Source organism: Chrysoperla carnea, chromosome 5 (genome assembly GCF_905475395.1).
Source record: "Chrysoperla carnea chromosome 5, inChrCarn1.1, whole genome shotgun sequence".
Lineage (NCBI taxonomy): Eukaryota > Metazoa > Arthropoda > Insecta > Neuroptera > Chrysopidae > Chrysoperla > Chrysoperla carnea.
In genome coordinates, this window is record NC_058341.1 from 32,757,537 (window position 1) to 32,780,152 (window position 22,616).

Genomic DNA, 22,616 nt, shown 5'->3' on the forward strand with positions numbered 1-22,616 from the left:
AGAAAATTTCCAACATTTAAAACAGCCAAGACGTAAAATATTTTTACATTTAAATATACAAATTCATATCTTTCTTTCTTCCCAGCACTACATTCGTCTAGTTTACCAATCTATTTGCCAAATAGTTTCAGTTTTTTTTGTTAAATATCTTTGCATTCTACCCGTTTTATATAATGCCGAATACATTGCATAAAATAAATTAAAATATGAAAATATACCTAACCACAAAAAACTCAAATGCAGTAACTTTTTATTTTCAAATTATGACATCATAAAACATACACCTGACTGTAAATCTATAGTTAAATTTTTACAACTAGAAACGAATTTCACTTTTGGGATACGAATATAAATTGAATTAGCATCATTGAGTTTTTAGAGCTAGATTTGTTTTTGAGATAGGTACACTGCTTGTGTTTTCTGCTTTTTATACAGAGTAATTTGAAAACTTTATGACCTTAAGTAGAAGGATAGAAATTAGATTAAAATATAGTTTTAGTTTTGGAATTCGATATTTTCGAAAAAAAATCAGGCACATAAGTTTTCGAACAAGTTCATCGGCTCTTGTCTAGAAAATTTCTTGTCCTTTGTATATCTGCTTTCATTTTTACTACAATTAAGTAGCTATAACCTTAGTTAGTCGCGCTGCTTTAGTGGACGAAATGCCTTTGTAGAATATTACTGAGATGATTTAATATCTGCTGGACAAATAAATTCTATCTAAGCAATTGAAGAACGTAATTTGCATATGTAGTCTTCATAATATAACCTTACTAAATTTAAAGTTTATACCCCCTATGTGGATTATATTATGCAAGGGTTCAGGAAATAAACAAAATTGAGAGAGAGTAGAGTTCTTGATTTTTATCTAAAACCAAGGATAATAAAACTAAATTATGGTACTGTATATAAAATTTACTATATATGTGTGTATGTTGTTATTTTAGGTTTTACCTTTCACAAATTTATTGCATAAATAAATGTAAATTTTATATACCCGGTATCCTAAAATAATAAGTTTTCAATAAATTGAGAATAACGTGCTCCAATTTTTATTCCATTATCGAAACAATTTTTGTGGAGAATCAAAAGGATTAACAAAAAAGAAAGTACATACAAGTGTTGACTTTATGTAATGGTATGAATTAACATAAAATTGCTTCAATTTTTGGTTTAATTCCCCGGTAATCTGGCAGTGGAATTGAATATTGGTAAACATTTGGCAGATTAAAAAGAGATCATTCCGGCGAACTTTTGACCAAGGAAATTTCTTATATGATCAAGAATAATCGTTACTAATATGCTAGTGCAATGATTAAATATACGAATATATTAAGAGAAAATTTTCACAAAAAATTTTCTTTTCAAAGTTTAGTGTCAACTACATGTTTGTCTAGACCCATTTACATGTTAGTTGGATTATGGAAGCACGTAAAGAAGCCTTTTTTGGAAGATCACATCAGAAAATATGGTAAAAAACTATAAATATGACATTTTATTAACATGAAGGAATGGTACGAGAGGACATACTGGAGAGATCTTGGCGAGTAGATTTAAGGAGGTCATTATATTAAAAACGTCTTCCTTAACCACCTAAGGTAATTAGATAAACCATTTTCGATAATTTTAAATCTCACTTTTGCTTTGAGATTAGCTTTTTTTAATTCTGATTTCATTTTATTTTTAAAATGGATTTTTTTTCAACCAACATCAAAATAACTCTTTTCTCATATTCAATCTATTGTTTATATGAAGCAGAAGCTTTATACGAGTTCAGTAAATATTTATTTTTATTATAATCATTTCTCAATCCTATATTCTTTGGTTAATCCAAAATATAAATAAATATATTTACTGACATGAAAAACCATCATTTTTCATCTTTTAAATTTTCCTGTTTTAATCAATACTATAATAAATAATAAAACGGCTTGGTAGAATACACTACTACACTTCCATGATTGTTATTTATTATGCTTTTTATTCATTTTATCAAACATTTTTCATTGGCTATAAAGATTATGCAAATTTTTTTTTGATATGATTAATTTTTTAATTTTTTTAGAGGATATTATATTTCGGAAGCTATGTCTTGCGGCTCTGAAAGGGATATATTACTTACAAAAAGTACACAATAAAGTTTCGTCTGATACTTTGCTTCTTCATCGATTTCTTCCAGTATTCTTAACCCACTGTGAAAAATAGATCGCCTTATTTGCGAGTACTCCGGCTTTAGTAGGCTTTAGTGGTATACAGAATGTTCTATTTACATCTAGGCATATAAATATCACGAGTATGACAGAATACATGCTTTAAGAAATGCATCTAATTGAGAGGTATTATATACATGTGTGAAAGCTTCGATATGCGTTGAGATAGTTGTAAGACGCTTGGAGAGTGGGAGTTTCTTAATTGAATAGATGAACGACAACAGATAAGCCACGACATAAGTAAATTTTTCAATTTCATATAACACCTATGATATTTCTTACTTAGATGCATTGCATAACGCGTGTACTCTGTCATACTCGTGATATTTATATGCCTAGATGTAAATCGAACATTCTGTATAGACTGGCAATGTTAAGTTATGAGGCAGAATATCTGAGTAAATGGAACTAGCCAACGAGCCAACAACTATCACTGGCCAAGGATTGAAAAATGGCTGGTCAACCAAGACTTGAGAATGCAATACTGGCTCAATCTCATATACATCGCCAAGCTTGCATTTCCTATATGAGTTATATATTTTTGCTGGATATTTTTTTAAATTGGGTAAAAGTGCTTTTAACTTTCTTCGCCTATAAATTTCACTGTGGAAGTAAACAAGAATATTTTTCATTTATTTTTACTCATAACTTTAATAAGCCTAAGATAAATGTCTTGTTTCATTTTATCTTTATTATTTTTTTCACGTTTTTTGTGTTATTTTTATTATATCTTCTTTTTTTTGACATTCCTTTTTAAATATGCTTCGCATTTTGACTTTTTTGTTTGTATATTTTCAGTTTAAAAATAAAAAGTCTGTAATAATCGGATGAAGGTAAATAGACATATTGTAAACAATTTCCTCATTTTAAAAAAAACAGAACTAGCTATGAATATTTAAAAAAAATGAATACGGGCCGGGCCGTATCGAAGTTAAAAAATCAAAATTTAAAGTTCTTTCGCAAATAAAATTTGAACAACGGGGCCAAAAAAGGATATACATTATTTACACTCGAATTACAAGGCTTATCGCAAATAATAGCTTTTCTTTCTTTCTGGGAATCTTTTACAGCCATTACAGCACCGTTTTTTGTACTCGCACCGTGCATGAGTTTTATTGGAGGCGTTTCCATGAAAACGATACACTAATTTATGAATAAAATTGTATAGATGCATATATAATTGTATGGATTGCATTTATAGCTTGCATTGAAAATCTAATATTATTATCTAACAATAGTGCTTTATGAGATATCACTTGGTTTTTGAGAAAACAAAACAATGGAAATTTTTTAAGCATATCGTTATCAAAAATTTTACATATTTGTTTTTATATTTCAGTTTGTCATTAATTTGTGATATAGATTTCGCTTCACATTTTTATCGCCTATAAGTGTAGTAAATTCTATATTTAAACTTTTATATTTATATCAGTAGAGTTGAACATACAAGGTTTCCAAAAAACATCAGGACCTCTCACTAAGGTAATAGTTGTTTTTCTTGAAGGGAGGAAAGCCGCTTTAAAATAAACGCATGTTCAAATATGATTAGAGAAAAATATTTAAGTTAAAATTATTCTTTAGAAAAATCCTACATTTTTGGCAAACATTTTTTTCTTTAATTGAATAGATTCGGCGGAAATTACATGCAATGTCTTGATTAAAATTGTCTTTTCATTCGTTTTGTGTAATTTGATCGGGTTTCGAAAAACAATTTCCAATATTTTTAAATTTTTTAAACTCGTAATTTTCTTCTTTTAAATTATCCTCTAATTCTCAATATATTTTTCTACAACATGCGAAGATACTTTATGTAACTCTGAATGTGAGAAGACTATCAACTGAAATTCAATAATTATACTCGTGTCATTGAAGAATTTATATCTGTATAAATTCGTCATTAGTTGCAAATGAATATTATTTATGGGACCGCCTTGAGCAATGAAAAAATTTTTAATGGGTTTTTTTTCAAATTACACACTAAATTTTAAACAATAAAAATTTATAAAAATAGAATACTTACTGATGTTTTATTTAATATAATTTTGCTAACTTTGATTTATTAAATATTTTGGAAAGCCAAATTGGTATTGGATCGGTTGACTGAATATATTGTATTATGTGAATCGTATTGAAGATATGATGTGCAAATTTTTGCTGTATTTTTATTATGCTACTACTTTCTTGCTGTTGTTGTAATAATGCTGTTTGCCGTCTTGTAGTGGCCACAACCACTAACGAGTGGTGTTAAGGCTCTTTGAAACAATTGCTAGCAGTAATACTCCATAGCTCATTGAGGAATACAAATGCCATTTGTAATTTCTTCATTGTTCTTTGTTTCTGAAACAAAACAAAAATATTATAAATTAAATTATTTAAAACTAATTTATAAATAAAATAAAGTAGTTATTTATAAAATTTAAATAAATAACCTGCAAAGAGTGTCAAAAATTATTTATGATATATATGTATAGGGTATGATGTAGTACCTGGAGAACAATGAAGGGAAGGGTGTAACCAAATGATCCCTATAAAAAAAAATGAAATTTGTAGCCAAACTATTCGAGATGAGTATAAAGTCGAAATATTTTTGGTATTCTTATCTATCGATCGATATAATAGATGGTTTTAATGGTTCACTTAAAACAACGAGGGAAAATTTTTCCCTGAAGAGACATTTGTAACCCTTTTCCGCACCTTCAATTATACTGTAGCTCCGCAGCAGATACTGCTACTTACTGCACTAAAATAAGGCAATTTTATAAAAATGAAGGTAAGGCTAAATAGTGATTGTCAATTGTGATTATTTTGACTGTCTATTTACCAGCTAACCAATGAAATAAGTTTTATAAATCATATTCAAGGTAAATCATTGGTTATTGGTGAGCAGGCCGTTATTCTATATTCCGTTTTTAAACATAACATAAAATTTGTAGGGTATAATGTTTCAAAAACGCAAAGCAATGTTCCTTTAATCATAATTTACATACATAATTTAGGTAGATGAAAACAAAGTTTATGTGAAAAAAGAAGCCTTATTAAAGCCCCATTAAAGCTTTATCTGGACTCTCAGTGTAGTAGTAAATTCCTGTAACAGAAACGCGAAGGTTCATATTCCTGTTCCATAGTTGACTATAAATGTTGACGCGAGTGCATTCTGGTACTGTCGATGTAGGTGACAAACAGAGACAATTTTCATTGTGACATTTTAATGCATGGCTTTAAAACGCATATAAATAAAAAATTTGATTCTAGATACTACACCTTCCCTTACTTTCATTTATGAGAATATAAATAAGTTGAGAAACGTGTTGATATAAATATATCGTTCTTTTAGTGTAATAAATTGTTTTTAGTTGCTTATATTTTTTCTAAAACTCAATAAAATAGTTAAAAGTTGAAGAGCTTCGTATTTTATTTTACTGGATATGGTTTATTTATGTTTTATCCAATATTGCATCGATAAAATTCCATTAAGATTAACCATAACCGTTTGATAATAGCTTAAAAAGTATATTTCTCTTGTTTGTGTTCCGTTGACACTGAGATTGGATCTTGATTTCGAATGTTTTTACCAAGACTCTTTCGAGAAATTAAAAAAATCGCATTTCTTACCAAATTGTTTTGTGTCCCCCAACTTTGTTGGAAGTAAAAATAATTGCCCAGAAAATAGGTGTAGTAATGTACCGTTCATGGGTAAGACAATATTGTCATACATCCTTTAAATCGATTATCATGATAAAAGGAAGAAATAGAATATTTTATTAAAACTGACCAAGTAGTTTTTAACACACTATATATTTAAAGGTTATTTCGATTTGCCAACACGGGCAACTGTTCAAAATAATTTTTTATTAACAATTATATTTGTTTTCTAATCAACAGACCATGGAACATATAAATTTTTTATGATACAAACATATTTTTGTACATAAATTTTAATAAATATTAAAATTTCACAATACAATCTCGATTATTTTAGAATTGATTTTCTTTCAATTTCCTTTTAATTTTAATATCAACTTAATTTCGAAGAAGAGGGTGGTAATGTACCTTCAAAAACAATGATCCCACTAGCCCATTTTTTAAGGTTCTTTCCATCTACCTTTCCATAATTCTGTGAAAAATCAAGAATGGTTCCGTTTCCAACGAAATAAGTTTATCTGGTTGAAAACACATTACATTCTCCAACAATTTAAATATTCATTCCATTAAAAACCAAGTTATTTTGTTTACATTCAAAAAATTTACATATGTTATTTCATGTGTTGGTCTTGGGTATGTTTTAATACGAATATTATTTATTTAAAGCATTAAAAACTATACATGACCGCAATAATTAATTTACATCGTTCCCTCTAGAAAAATGGGCAGTCTGACAATAAACTAAATTCTAAATAAAAAATTCTTAGAAATATCATGAAGTTCCAGGGTGTTAGAATTATCATAGCTAGCATTATATTCCATTTTTGATCTATTGTGTAAACCAAATTTTGCCATTCTGCTCTAATTTTTGGACGTAAAATTTGCAGCTTCGTTATCTTTTCAACGTCTATCTAATTATATGTTATTATAATATAACTTTTTGAAGTGAAAACTACATTTGGCACGTTGAGCACTTTTTGGGTGAACAAAACTCATGGAACTCGTGTCATCGCGTGTCACCTCCTGAAATCCTCCTGAGCAGATTTTAATGAAATTTTGTATGTGTGTTCAAACGGATGTAAGAATGGTTTAGATTCACAATTCGGTCTACTAAAAAATGTTTTTGAGGGTTCCAAAAAATTAAAGCCCATGAAATAAATGGTGGAAACGCATATACATGAAATATAACATTACATCTTACCATTCAAATTCATTTATTTGCGCTCCCACCATATTTATTGTGAACCACTATTTATATAGTATTGAGGTTATTTATAATTATTCAGGTATTGGGAATAGTTTTTTATTAGAGCTATATGCAAACAAAGCGAGCTATGCAGCCGAAGGCTCCAGAGCTCGCCAGTTCCTCTTTTAGAAAAGCCAGTTCCTCTTCGTTTCTACCCTATGGTAGGTAAAATCTACGATTTTCTATTTAAGTTTAATTTGTTCACTTCGACTTCCATGAACTACTAGAGCTAGAATCGCAGATAAGATATTCCCGGTCTTTTAACAATAGCAAGTTTCTGTTCTTGTTTAATTTGAGTTTTCTAGCAGATAGCGGATAATTTTACTACTGTTCCAATTATGTAACGTTAATATTCACTTTAACGTTAATATTCACTTTAAGGTTATCTAAAAGCGTTTCCATTGTGCTAGTAATTCAATCCACAATCTATCTAGGTGACGGATATGATTTGAGAAGTTACTAGCAAGCTTAAAAGTTGGTGGATCCACTATTTCTTTTCTGCATAGCCCACTTGGTGTTCTTATTTGGTCGCTCTGTATCAAAAGTTAGATCCTTCGCCAAAATTTTTGATCAAACCGTTTGTCGGTATGTGTTAAATTAATCGAAGAGTAAAAAGAAAATAGAAAGGTCGGCAAAACAATATAAAAAAGAGCATAACATTATGAGGCATAGTTTTACGGAAGAGAGAAATTTTACTTGTTAGAGCAATTTTATGGAATTTTAGGTAGTAGATTTGAGCAATATACCCAAAGTTAATAGATTTACTTATGCCGCAAATGAAAGTGGACTCTTACGTTCAGTTTATTTATTTTATTTTATTTTTATTTTTTTAGAAGTTTTATCAGCAAAAAATGTGAGTATAAATAAAACCTACTCCATAGTTGGTACTGACTGAGAAAGCTAACCGTGCATGGAATGTTGTTAAGTGTTAAAATATTTAATGATGATCATCAACAGTTTTGCAAACTCGAAATAAACTTTTTGAAATTGTAATCAGACTAGTCAAATAATTATAAGCTAAATTGACGTGCTTATGATAGAAATACAAAACTATATATAGTATCACTATGATATTACAGTTTAACAAACTTACCCGTATACGGTAAGCAGATACGAATTTATATTTATAAGTATTTATAAGCAGCTTATTTTCCAAGATATCCAACTACTACTCACATTGTTGAGATGAAAATGTGGTTGGGTATACTTTGTTTTCTATAGTAATATAATATGTACTGGACTATTCATGTTATATCGTGGAAACTCGAAGACTGTAATATAACACCGAGTGATTCGTTTCAAACAAATAGCTAGTTCTGTTGTAAAATTATAAATTTTTGTGTGTATCAATATGTGAAGCATAATGCTAATAAAATTTACCACTAAGAAATCTTATCAAATATACCATCATTGTTACATAACCCACTCGATTGAAACTAGATTTTTCTGTAAGCATATTTTTTATTTTCTCATCTTATAAGAGCGACGACTCCTAAAGATGTATGGATACTTATTATTGATTATAAAATCAACAAGTATAAAATTATGCATTATAAAATCATCAATTATATAATCAAATAAAATTTCGGCAAAGTAATAATAAATTTCTTTTTGGGGATCCCCAATTTATTTTAGGTCTCTAGAGGTCTTAAGAGTTTCTACTATATCTTTATGTAATCTGAAAGCCTAGAAAGTCTTTAGTATCAGACGATATACCGAATGCCGGGAATATAGGATTTTACATGATATGAAAACTAATACTTAGAAGAAAACATGTTCTTAATATGTGAAAAAGTACATATTTTCTTGTATAAAGTGAAAATTTTCTTGGTTCAAGAAAAGTCTTAGGCAGTCAATTACTTTAAGAGAAAGAAACTTAAAGCATTTGTTATTTTAATAAGAACATTAAAAGTCAAACGCGTACAGTAAGTTTTTAATCGTGTGTTTAAATTGATTTTTTCCCGAGACTGTACAGAACCAATTTGTATGAGAATTAGTGAATAATATAATACCTTGTATCAGCTCTGCATAAATCGTACCGATATTAGCCAGTATTTGGGAAAATTAGAGAAATAATCTTTTATAAAACTTAGAGATTGAAGAAAACTTAGAATTTGGAAAAATCAGAAAAACCTTTAAAACAATTATTTATTATGGAAGTTTTATTCCTGGAAACGTGATTTCGTTACTATACAATATTGTTTATGGTTTGATATACTCATGATATATATTTTTACTATAAACAATAAAAAGTCTGGAATACGATCATATTCTCACAGAAAATTGCATGTGTTCTGGGATATCATGTTTATGTTTTTGGGAAGGTCTATAAAATTGTTCGCAGAGCATATAACTCTTGTTTACCAGCATACAAGCGTAATGATTTCACATTAACTTTTTTCAGCACAACTGTTTCGCATAATTTTATTGAAAGAGCTAGATGATTTTCGCGTGGGAAAAAATTTTTAACTGAAAATAACGCAACTAAGGTGTGGCAGAGATGATCCTGTATTCAATGTGTACATGGCATGTTGGCATTTTGCCCATTATATGTATAACTGAGGTAATACGTAGTAGCCGCAAAAATGAATAATTTATATCATATAAGTGTGTTTGTGATGATATTAGTAGCATGCATATATGATATACATAGGTTGGTATATAGCGTTAACGCGAATAAAAACTGTATGGTGACAGATCGACAGACGTTTTTGTTATAATAAAAAAAACTATTTACGACTTAAATGACAATTTTATGTGTTTTTTAAGAAGAAAACTACAGTAAGCTATAGTTTTACATAGTAAAATGTTTTATCAAAATCTGAAATGGAAAACATTGATTTAACCTGCTTCTTATGGATTACATTAATTTTACTTGTCACAGTCAGATTGTCCATGACAATTTTTTATTTTCACTCCAGTTTAATTTTATAACTGATTACATCCCTGTCTCTATATATTATAGATGTGAGAGTAAGGATGTTTGTTTGTTTGCATGTTTGTCTGTACAATAATATAGCCCATTCATCAGAATAACACATAAGCTTTAATTAATAAAGAGATTAAAAAAAATTTAATTTAATCTGACATTTTACTGTGCAATCTTACTGAATCATTTTAAGATTCCTGTAAAAATTTACAATAGTAAATGTTAAACAATCCAAGACCATCTTTTCTGATATACTGTGCATATATTTTAGCTGTGTAAAACAATCCGCGAGTGTTATGGAAGTGGGATAAGTGACAACAAGAGAGGTGGAGGTTACTACTTTTATACTTTTAAGCCTGCAGCGGACAGGTATGACGCTAGTTTCATGATATAAGTAACATTTTCTAAACGAGTATTAGCTCAGTTAAAGAGAATTGAAAAAAATACACTCGAACCAGGACTCGAATCCGGACTTCTTGGATTCATGTCAAGCGCCCTACCAATTAGGCAAATATTGTGTGCATGATTAAATGTGAACAACAACAATAAGTAATAATAATAAATAAGTGGATAAACAAATTAAAAAAATTCATTGAGTTGAAAAAATTGCATTCGTGTCCAGAACTCGAATAGCCTAATTGGTAGGGCGCTTGACATGAATCCAAGAAGTCCGGGTTCGAGTGTATTTTTTTCAATTCTCTTTAATTAAGATTACTAGACAAGATATTTGTCAATATTTAGTTTACAAATGTATGTAACATATTATATATCAAAATTAGTCGAACAGACCATGATGTAAATATTGTGTGCATGATTAAATGTGAACAACAACAATAAGTAAGAGTATTAGCTCATTTATGAACTGGAAAGTTCCTATAGAAGCTTTTTTTTCCATGTTAATCCGAACTTGCTTGATAGCGAGTTTTGAATTATAACCTCATGGTGGATCTGCCATAGACTATCGCGTTCGATTGAATTCCAACCAATAAACCACGTACTTAGGAACTATAAAAATATATTCGGTACAATTACATTTCAAAAAATGTATAATATTTTAAGCTAGCGAAGTAAACAATCATTTTCCTGTCTTGTCATTATGTCCAAGTTCTGTCTTGTCATCGAGTTTTGATTAGATAACAATCTTAACAATTCGTTAAAAAAATCCTTGTAGAGGGAGTCCTAAACCTTGTAGTGAGTTTCTATTAAAAAAATTGAGAGCCGTATAACTCATTTCATGCTTTTATAAAATGATTTTTACTGAAACATGAAATTTGATTTTTCAAATTTTTGATAAACAAATGAGAGGTTGGGTATGGGCAATGCCGTAACCAAAAGACACTTTACTTTATTTACAAACACTTATTTTTAATTTTTTTTTTTAATTTCAGATTGCGCCAATCCTTAAACCTTGCCAAAACCATGATAATTTGACATAAAAAGAGAAAATACTCTAAAAACGCAAGTCAAAAAAATTTAAAAACTTTGCTAAAATCACACGCTTTAACATATTGTTCCACCCTTAAAATAACCCTATATACTTTATTTGCAGTTCCACACCGTCCCATCTGTATTACCTAAAAAAAGGATCTCGAACCCTTAAAACAGATTTCACAGTAGTATCGTAATGTGCGATCATACTATTAAAGTTAATTTCACGCTGTAATTTTATTAGATTCATAAAAGTCATTCAATTATGAATTTAATTATTATTTTAATTCATTATTATAGGCAATAAACGTTTATGATTCATGTTGTGTTAATAGTGAATATATAATGAAAGTATGGTTTCTATGTAAAAGTTTAATCGAATATTGTAATGATCAATAAACTATTAGAATAGAAACAGATTTTTAGAATAATGCATTTTATAATACATTTTGATTCTGCCTATTGAGCGTATTTAACTTTGAATAGATAGTACTATAGGTAAATTTCAACGAATAAAATTGATAGATGCGGAGATAGTGATGATTGGTAAAAAAATGCTAGTCTGGATAATCGACGGCAACATTTATGTCCACTATCACAGAAGTAAGAGGAAAAACATACAAATAGATAGATTGCCACAGCTAAAATTGAGAAAGAAACATTGCGAGATTATCGATTTACCGTTTTCTTTCGTCAAATCAATAAATATAGCTCGACAGCAATAAAAACAAGAGGAGTCAAATGGGCTACAGCCCAAAAGTGCCAGCAAAATATTGAGCAGAATTAACAAAAAATAATCTAGATAAGGACAGGAGTTGTCTTGTCTGCATAGCTACAGGTGTTATCACAGGCAACAACGCTGCTAACTTTAACAAATTTAGCTTCACTTTACAAAAGATTCATCTGTAACTGGAACAATTCTATAAAAGAAAATATTCATGAAATAGATGAAGCATTTTTTATAACTTGTATATTCTGTCAAAATTATGCTTAATCATTAAAAGAAATTGTATTGTGAAAGTTTTCAGAAATTAAACATAACAGAGATAATTAAAAGTTAGTACAATGCAATTTTTATGTTATGTCATAATAAATATCCTAATCAAACCAAATGTAATTTGCTCACATATTGGGTTAAATCAGAAGTATGTCTTTTAAAAACTAATACTATAATTATTTGATACAATTAAAACTAAAAGCTATAAAATTATATTCTTTTAAAAATCAAACAAATATTTGACTTCTGAAATTAATACTTTAAATTTTCAGGTGTTCCAAGATCTTACAAGTGATGACCAGCATCTATTGAGATAAAACAAAAATAGGGTAATCAAATTGGGTTTTTGTATTTTGAAATTGAAATAAAAGCCAAATTATATGAAATATAAATTCTTTTGAACTTCAGACATTGGATCATAACAAAGCGTTAATTTTGCTTATTCACGAAGCCATTGAATAGAAAATTTGTATTTTGTAGTTGAAAAATTATTCTCTATGATATACCCAAATATTCATGAATCCCATTAACTTCCACAAAAAAATTCTTTGGAATGTTTGTGGTAGGTATGTGGAATTGGATTCGTATATTTGAAAATGAGACCTTATTTTCGTCATTAAATTATTTTAAGTAAGAATGCTATAATCCAATTGTCCAAAATTATAAAATAAAAATATTTTCAAATCCGTTTTGTTTTTCTTATGATTTATAAATATTTAAATTTTGCTTGATCACCCTTTATTAACATCGAAATATTTAGATCGTTTTCTTCTTTGTTATTCTAACTTACAAGCAAATCCATGGTAGAATGGATAAATAGTTGTGCTTCGTTCTCAAATTAAATCTTTTATGTTTATTTATCATGTATGGAATTACCTAACGAATCTCAACAAATTTATAGTGCCAATATTTATATAAATACATTGAATTTTGTATAAATTAATTGGAATGGGCATGAAGAATAAACAAAACGAACAACATACACATATTGAATAAATAAATAACTGCATCAATGCTCATTTATATCATTAAAATTAGTGCTGTAAAAGTAACGAGAAATTGAGTACCCGTATGTATTCGTTACTAAAAGAATCAGTACCCGTTACAATCGTATCGTTACGTTACTCGTGACTTTTGATACATATTACCTAATATTTCAATTGGTGAGATTTTATGTCAGTTATAGCTCAACTGTATAAGCCAAAGTGTATATATTCTAAACTAAAAATTTGAGTAACAAAAAATTCGAGTAACGAGATTAATTTTTGAGTAACGTTTCAACATCCGGTACTAGATGGTGTACCCATTACTGAGTATTCGGTATATACGGTTTGTTACAGCTCAAATTTAAATATTGCTCTGCATTGGTTATATGTATTGGTTGGTTATTTGGTTTTTATAAAAGGTATCTTAAATACAGAGTGTTTGGAGGGTTTTCTCGAAACGGAGTGATGGCACACCCATATCACTACTACTTTAAATAATTTGTCAGAATAAGCCTTTAATCATGAAAGTGATACTGATATTGACAAGCTTCCCATTTTTCTATGCAGGAAATATTTACAAACTTAATATTTGTCTCCAAAATTTCAACACTCTAGATGTAAAAAAAGACTAGTATCTAGAAAAATACGTCAATAAGTATATTGAAATACTGATAATATTTTGAATTTATTTATCATTTGAAATCCTGGTGTTATTACTTTTAAACCACGCTGTAAATTATTAATATAACAAATTAAAAGGAATTAGCATTACAAAACAAACTATTAATAGGAACAGTAGAATAAATGAATTTACTGACACATTGCTATCAAAATAATCCCACGATAATCTTAGTTGTCTACATTAGTATTTTATAAGTATAAATAAGAAGGTATTTTTAGAATGACAAAATATAGAGCTGGTCCTTGAAGATTTCCCCTAGATCAAGAAGTGATCTTTAAAAGATACAATTTGACCCAAGTACACGTAGTCTTCTACATAAACGATATAATTGTTTTCTACAGATATTGGAATCATTGGAGCGTTGGTGATAATTTTTGATTTTGAATCGTTCATGGTGAAGCCCGCATGTTCTAGATGGACGTTTAGTTGATTTAGCATAATTGAAATGTTATTGGATGAACCTGCAAACCTCAAGTTTGACAAAATCTCACCGTTAATATTTATACCGTATTCAGTCCAGTAAATTTTTCTGAAGACATAGTCGAATACACAATGTAATAGATCTTAGCTGAGTGGATTTCCTTGTTTAACTCCCCGATAAAAAAGTAACCAAGTAGTAAAAGGATAAGGTACAATGTATTTCGATACACCTTGTATTATAGCAAAATATTATATTATGTATACATTTATAATATCGTAAAATCTGTACCTAAATCCAATGTGAACGAACATTCCTCTATCATCAGCAAATATTATGTAAACTAAAACAACAAAAAACTATCTACATAATAATAAATTTTACTCGTATATATACCAACATTTATTTATATTATAATATGGTTGGCAGTGTATAAATGAAATCCCTCAATACCTAAGATGTCTACGGGGAACTAGGCTCGTGCTTTGGCTCGTGTAAGGAAAAATGTAATATTGATTCCTTGGGAAATAGTTAACAAAGAAATGCATTCTAGAATAATATGAATTTACGACACACATATAATTTTTTCCTAAAAATATTTCGAGTATCATTTGGAGAGTATAACGCCCATTGAACTCTATTTCTCTTTCACCCGATCTTTGTAGCCATTATTCATTTTGGAATAGTCAAATATAATATTTCTATTGAATATAGTTGTTATCTGTCAGCTTCGCTGTAAAAGTTAACTTTTACTTTTCTTGCCTCTGCTTGATTCCCTTGTTTCCGCTTTGATCCTAACAACGAACATTGAATTCTCTCACATGCTTCTTCGAAAATGCTTATCTCTCACAAAATTCTAGGATCCTAGTTATTATTCTAGTAATAGTATTTAATAAAAACTACAAATGATCATATTTTTCTAAAGGGAATTTCGTAAAATCTTTTCTTTTTGTTAAATTTCAGATTTCTAGAAACTGGCATTCTAAAGTTCTTCGCATGTTAAGGAAAAGATATGCGAAGAGGTTTGGTAAAATCAAATTTTCCTACGGGTGCCTTAGGAAAATGAAAAGAAAAGTGGTAATACTGCTTATTAATAAAAGAATATTGAATATTAACAAGATTATAATAACAATACAATATCAGATATTTATTAGACTATACCATACCAGATATCATTATCAATTGTTTAGGCATAAGTAGCCTCAAATGATTTTGTCTTGCGATTTTATACCTGTATATAATATGAGTCGAATATTCCCGTACGATATATAATATAAGCTGTCATCAAATATTGCATACTGTTGCATAAAATAAAACAAAAACTTACTAAGCTAACAATGTTGGTTAATTTTTTCGAAGGATTCGTAACATCGGTATATCCTACTATCTACCAGAAAAAAGTTGTGCTAAATGAGAAGATGGTTCTTTTGTCGATTTAGGGGGTTTAGGATGCACAAAAAAAAAATATAACGAACCTGCTTATGGAGAATAGTAGTTCATTTGGCCCAATATAAGCTAAGCTATTACTTCGGCCTTAGTGCTGTATTTTTTTTTACTACAAACTTTTTTTTAAATTGTGTTCAATTAGTCGGCTTTTTTTATGAAGAGTTTTGCCGTTTACTGCTTCAAATTTGTTATTGAAATGAATGAACTTTAATTTTATAGTCATTTTAAGTAAAACTAAAATTATTCAGGTTTTTGAACATAGGTAAATTTTTTTGACATACAGTAAGAAAATCGAAAAACTCATAGTGAATTTTTTTGCGCAATCATTACAGTCTCTACGTAACAACAAACTATGACAAAGAAAATTGTAAATGTTTTGAATCATTAGAAAATATAAACATTCTGTTTTCGTCACCCAACTGGCGCTTATTTTCACTGGGCCCGATATCCTAAAATGGGCTTACCTAATTGATATCTACGTAGACACCACTCAAAGAAATAAAACAGGTAAATTTCTCAGTATATATTAACTTTTATATAATATTTGTACCCATTAAAACATATAAAACCAATTTATTCCAGAAAATCAATAAATATAAAAGGTATTAATTTAATAAAAACCCTACCGATATAATATGATCACCAAATATTATATTTAATAATAATATAATATACACACATGAAAAATTGACAGAATGCCACAACATTCGTCAAATAAATGTTTTAATTTAAAAAAAGAAATATTTTGTACCATTAATCAAATAATTTTGACAACATAATTAATTTTCGGAGAAAATAAATTATTTCCAAATATGTTATTAGGTATAGGAAATATACCTACTTATTGTATGTGCTTCATATACCTACCTTACTTGATATAATACATGTATAACAAATATTAGGGGTCAAACATACAAAAACTAGCTTAATATAGTTTCGCATGTTTTTCCAAGGACAATATTAAGAAGTATTTATCTTGGTATTGTACATTTAGTCTTCACCTTTGTCTTCCTTTTACTCAGTAAGGCGTGTTTTTTATCTTAGCTTTGCACATTTGATCCCACATACCTACAGGAAAGTATTATATAAGAAAATCTTTAAAAATATGAAAACGAAATATAACTTAAATCTTCCTAGAAATTTTACTTTTTTGTAGATTAACATGTTTATGAAGAATTTTATCATTTTTGATCCAACACATCTTTTTATGAGCGGTAAATATAAATAGAACAAGTGAAAACAAACAATTGACTGAGTTAATTGTTGAAATACCATGTATAGGCAGTGTTGATAACTCTGTCACATTTCACATACATACATATCTGACATATTTAACTGATATTCTCATATAATGCGCAAGTGTTGATGCGCAATCGTTTGTTTTTTTTGACGTCATGTAAATAACAAAAGATATTCACTTTGATATTCCTATATTAATACATACTATAAAATTTGTACCTAATTAACGCCTTCGTGGGTAAACAGTGATGTTTACAAAAAAATGTTTCAAACAAAAGTTGTTTATTTTTTTTGTAAGGAACATTTTTTACACTTAAACTTTTATTCTATCTCTAACGGTTTACAAGATGGGTACTACGGACCCATGACCCAATTGACCCATGTTGCTCATTTACGAACTTGACCTCACTTTTTACGTCCTAAGCACGCTGTAAAAATTTCAGCTTGATATCTCTTTTCGTTTTTGAGTAATCGTGACCACAGACCGACGGACGGCCGGACGGCCGGACGGACGGACAACCGGAAATGGATTAATTAGGTGATTTTATGAACACCTATACCAATTTTTTTTTTGTAGCATCAATATTTTTAGGCGTTACAAACTTGGGACTAAACTTATAATACTATGTATATTTCATATATACATGGTATAATAAAAATTTGATTGATTATTTATTACATCACTTTTCAATACTCACAAACATCAAAGGTCTCAGATGATTTAGCTAGTAGTTGAAAAAAAATCGGCTCGTGCATGTTTTGAAGGCCAGATACTATTTGCGCTGCTTAAATGATAAAAATCTATAAAGCCATTCATGGATCGATCGACATCAAAATTTTGTAATAGCAAAACAAGTGAAATTTACAAAATTTAAAAAGCCCCCGACAAATTTTTCGGATACGAAACCCTAAACTCGCGTATCTTTTTTTCTTTGATTAAAAAATCTTGACCATTTTCTTACTAAAACTTGATTCTTAACGTTTGAGGTTACTTTTCACAGTATATTTTATTAATTTGATATAAATAGCAATAAGAAAGATTTTCTGACAAAAAAGTATAATCCTTCTCTACCTCCGGCAGCCTTAATAAAAAAAAAATCGAAATAAATAACTTTATAATATTAAATTTTAAGCGTTAAAGTTGTAAAAATTGTATATTATTTATATACGATCATATTTTAAATGTACTTAAAACTTTTTATAACTTTTATTGAGAAAACTTTTATAATAAATGTTTAAAACGGAAAATCGAATCAAAATATCTTTCTTTTAATTGAAGGCAATGTCTTAGGAATTGCTGCAGATTTTGTAATGGAAATAATTTCAATAGAGAGCTTGGCTCTATGAATGTCCTCTTAAACTTTTTAATTATTCGTTTATGGTTGACACTTTGCAGCTTCGGTAGCCTAAACGATCGAACTGACGAATATTTTTGTTGCTGGTCACAAACAACGATGCCGCGTCAACGTTTTGTAAGCATGTGTTTTTGGTTGAAAAAATAATAATATTAATTTTTGTTATTTCTTTTATACTTGCATAATATTATGTAATTTTTATTGTTGTCATAAATAATAAAGTTTCTCAAAAAACAAACAAACAAACAATACAACAATTGACGATTTTTTGTACAAAAAGACAAAAGACCCCATGAAACATCCATTGTGGGGTGAGAATAAGATTACTGAATTCCTATACATTTCATCAAAATAAAACGAAAATGAATTGTAAATTTTTTGCAGATATGGCATGGTTTTCTCGATATTGAATCAATTGCACTGTTTGAATTGCACAAAATTGGAAGAATATTCCACTGTCCTTTGTTGGAATTGGACCGTCAAAAATTTGAAACTTGAAAACTTTATAGAGTCGCCAATTTTAACTAAAAAAATTTGATTAATCGAGTAATTTATTTTGAAAACACAACAATCAATCAGTTTTGCAAACAATGTTAATTAATAAAGTTTAATTGACTGAAAACTGATTCTGATGATTCAATATTCAATCAATTGTTTATAGTCGTAAGAAGATTAAAATTAGAAGGGCTTAAATAATTTCAAAGTGTGAAATATAAAGCAGAAAGAACCTGTAATTTGAGATGTATTTAAACACTAAATAAGTTTTAATCATATGCTATCATGATATACCTAGAGTGGTATCAATTTTAGTAGAAATATATTTTTTATCGCATATAATTCTTGAAAAATTTGTTTTAAAAATTATTTGCGTAATTTATCACTAGGAATGCTATTGGATAACAAAAACGAAATGATTTTGAGTTTTATAAAACTTTAACATAATATTCCGACAGGTGCCTACGTTTGTAGCTACTAAGTAACAAAATGATTTAGTAAACATCATAAAAACAGGGTAATGTGTAAAGGCGTTTTCGGTGTTTCTGAAAAAATGAAACATTAGTAAGAGTAATGAGAGATAGATTATCGAGGTATTATGAACCTATAATTTATTTATAGTATTTTTCGATAATATTAGCGTAGCTTCTTTCGTTATCAAATGGTTCTTTAACATCAGTATAAGCACTCGTACCTTCAAACTGGATAAGTATGACCTCTGTAAACTTCAATCTTATGGAAAATCGAGAGGGAAAAAACAAACTTGACAAATATTTTTTTAATATTTAATTTATTAAATATCTTTTTGTATTCAATCTTATAGAAAAATAAATAATAAAATTCATTTAGTTATCACAACGTCATGATCTCAATTTTGGGCAGGATTTTCAGATCTTCTTCTGGCTTCTAGTATAGCTTCAATTACTGCTTTCAAAGTACCATCTTTTTGGGCAACGGCATCAGCATTTAAAATTATTTTTGGCTTTCTTGGAGCTAATATGCTGGGTAAAACGGGATAAGCGTTATCAACCACGGGGTATACAGGTCTGGGACGATATACTTGATATGAATTAATTTTTGGATAAACCGACGGATAGACTTGAGGATAGACCGAAGGATAGACTGATGGATAAACGGATGGATTGACTGTTGGATAGGCTGATTGATAGACTGGTTTTACATACGGGTTTATGGAATTTGAGTATGCATTTGCGTCAGAGTTTGCGAAACTTCCTCCTAAAAATCGTCGCCCTAGTGTTTGTGCAATAGCTTTGGCTTGAGCATCTCCATATCCATTAACTGCAGCATCAGCAGCGGCATATGAACTTGATGGAGTAGGTGCCCCATATACTTCCCAATTTCCTATACCCATACTGCCTAGAATACTACTAAGCGTATTTCCGAAAGCAGATGCCTCAGCATTAGCGCCTGCTGAACCATATCCATTTCCACCTGCATAGCTATTTGCTCCTGCATAGCTATTAGCTACTGAAGGAGACACCATAAAAGGTATTGGAGCGGATACATATCTTGGAGCAGGTATATAAGACGGTACTGAATAGCCTTGTTGATAACCTTGTGAAGATGCAAGAGCTTTAGAAATTGCACTACTCGAGCTTAATCTTTCGTAGCCGTAACTGTTAGCATTTCCCAATGCATTACCATAGTTATATGAGACTGGCGTTTCAAAACCAGACCATAGTGATCCTAAATCAACACCATTCAAACCATAAGATTCGCCTTGTGCTAAAGAATTTGAGCTGGATGATGATCCATATGAACTAGATGAAGCGTCGGAGCTTGCAGATGAGTACCCACCTCCGCCAACCGTATATGGAATCACTGTGACAGAAGGTGGAGTACGTACAACAGATGTAATTACGGGTTGTCTAACGATAGAAACTTTTGGAGAGTATCCGTAGCCATTTGATAAAGCAGAAGCTTGAGCATTTGCAGATGATCCACTACCCCCGTAGACATCACCATAATTATTTGCATACGCTTGGGTATTGGCAGATGCTGATGATGGTCTACCATACAAATAGCCATTTGATAATAATTCACCAGAATTTGAACCAGCTTTGGCAAGTGAATTGGCAAATACATTACTAGCACGTCGTTTATTTCGGTCGTCTAGAAAGCTGTTTCCGTAAGATAGATCGGCTAATTCATCAGTATGTGGCTTTTGTTCTGGTGCCCCAAAATATTGAAGGTTTTCATCACCTGTGAAGACAATTAATTTATCGCACAGTCTTGATACGAATCAATTATTAAAATAATTGAAATTATAAACATGATATTTACCTGCCTCTGATGAACTTACGATTCCCAACAAAAATACCAAACTGCAATAATATGTAAAAACTATTAAGTTAAACTGCATCGTTACAAATGAATTGTTATTATTTATTAAATTTTTAATAGTTGTTTCTGCACAAACAACTAAACTGAATAATGCCTTCCTGTTGAGATCGAGTCTTTTTATATGATTTTTGGTATGCAGAGAAGTTAAGAGCATTTTCCTATTCCAAAATCATTGTGAATCAAACAAAATTAAATTAAATTTTTAATGATACATGTGCAATAAAATTATGTACAGGTTATTAATATTTAATTTAAATATGGGACGGAAGAATTGATATTTATTTAATTATATTGTTACAGCTTCTGCATAATTTTTTTAATTACAATCAAAAGTTTAACACAAATTTTCACACAACTGTACCTGCTCCATGTCAAAGTACAATCTTAGTATCTTTTTAATTACTTGCAATTATTAAACCTTTCTACCCGGGAATATCCTGTATGCCATCATCTTGGATACTTATTATGTGGAATAATGGCCACCTTTTTTAATATTTGTATTATGGTATATATTCTCATGATTGGATTCGAAAACGAGTCTTATATCTATCAATCTGAAATTTTCTCAACAAGCAATGTAATAACTATAATTTTTATGAAATACTCTATCATCTAATAGAAGATAATAAATTTCTTTAGTGGTTTAATAAATAAAAGTTATTTTTGAGGTATATAGTAACTTTTTTAAAGGCATGCGGTACATCAGACTTATTAGTTTATTTACATAACAGCCAAATACTGTATTACTAATTCAGTATATGGCAGTTTTGTAAAACTTATTTTTATTCAGCGGTAGTTTTGATTAAAAAAAATTTGTTTGCTTATTTAATATTAGTTATTTACCAACCAATGGTTAAAAAAAGCCGATTAAATTTCTTATTGTTCACAATATTTCATTCGTAAAATATATCATATAACCACTTCCGTAATAAATATCTCCAATATATTTGGTAATAAGAATCCCCATAAAATAAATATTATTACGAAATTTTACTAAAGCCAAAATTTTTTAAGCGTATGTATAACCGACTGGAATAACTACAATGTGCCACACAGTTTCCGGATATTTATCTTCCCGTTATTTACATTTAATCATCAATCAAGGTGTAGTAGTGCATTCCCTAGTAAGCATTTTGGTAGATCGGATATGTGACCGAAAGCATCATCCTTTGAAGCTCA

General features: G+C 29.3%; 2 protein-coding genes across 3 annotated transcripts in view; both read right to left on the reverse strand.

Moving 5' to 3' along the window:
* LOC123299671 (potassium voltage-gated channel protein Shaw-like) overlaps positions 1 to 22,616 on the reverse strand; it is a 174,041-nt gene that overhangs the window by 43,894 nt on the left and 107,531 nt on the right. For both annotated transcript variants that reach the window (XM_044881964.1, XM_044881963.1), the window contains exon 3: positions 4,231 to 4,547. The gene's annotated coding sequence lies outside the window, so the exon portion shown is untranslated. The remainder of the gene's footprint in view (positions 1 to 4,230; positions 4,548 to 22,616) is intronic.
* On the reverse strand, positions 19,854 to 21,510 carry LOC123299672 (probable ATP-dependent RNA helicase ddx17). The gene is made up of 2 exons (XM_044881965.1): positions 21,378 to 21,510; positions 19,854 to 21,296 (listed from the first exon to the last, which is right to left on the reverse strand). Exons 1-2 carry the CDS (start codon positions 21,454 to 21,456, stop codon positions 19,942 to 19,944), a joined length of 1,434 nt encoding a protein of 477 aa, XP_044737900.1. The 5' UTR covers positions 21,457 to 21,510; the 3' UTR covers positions 19,854 to 19,941.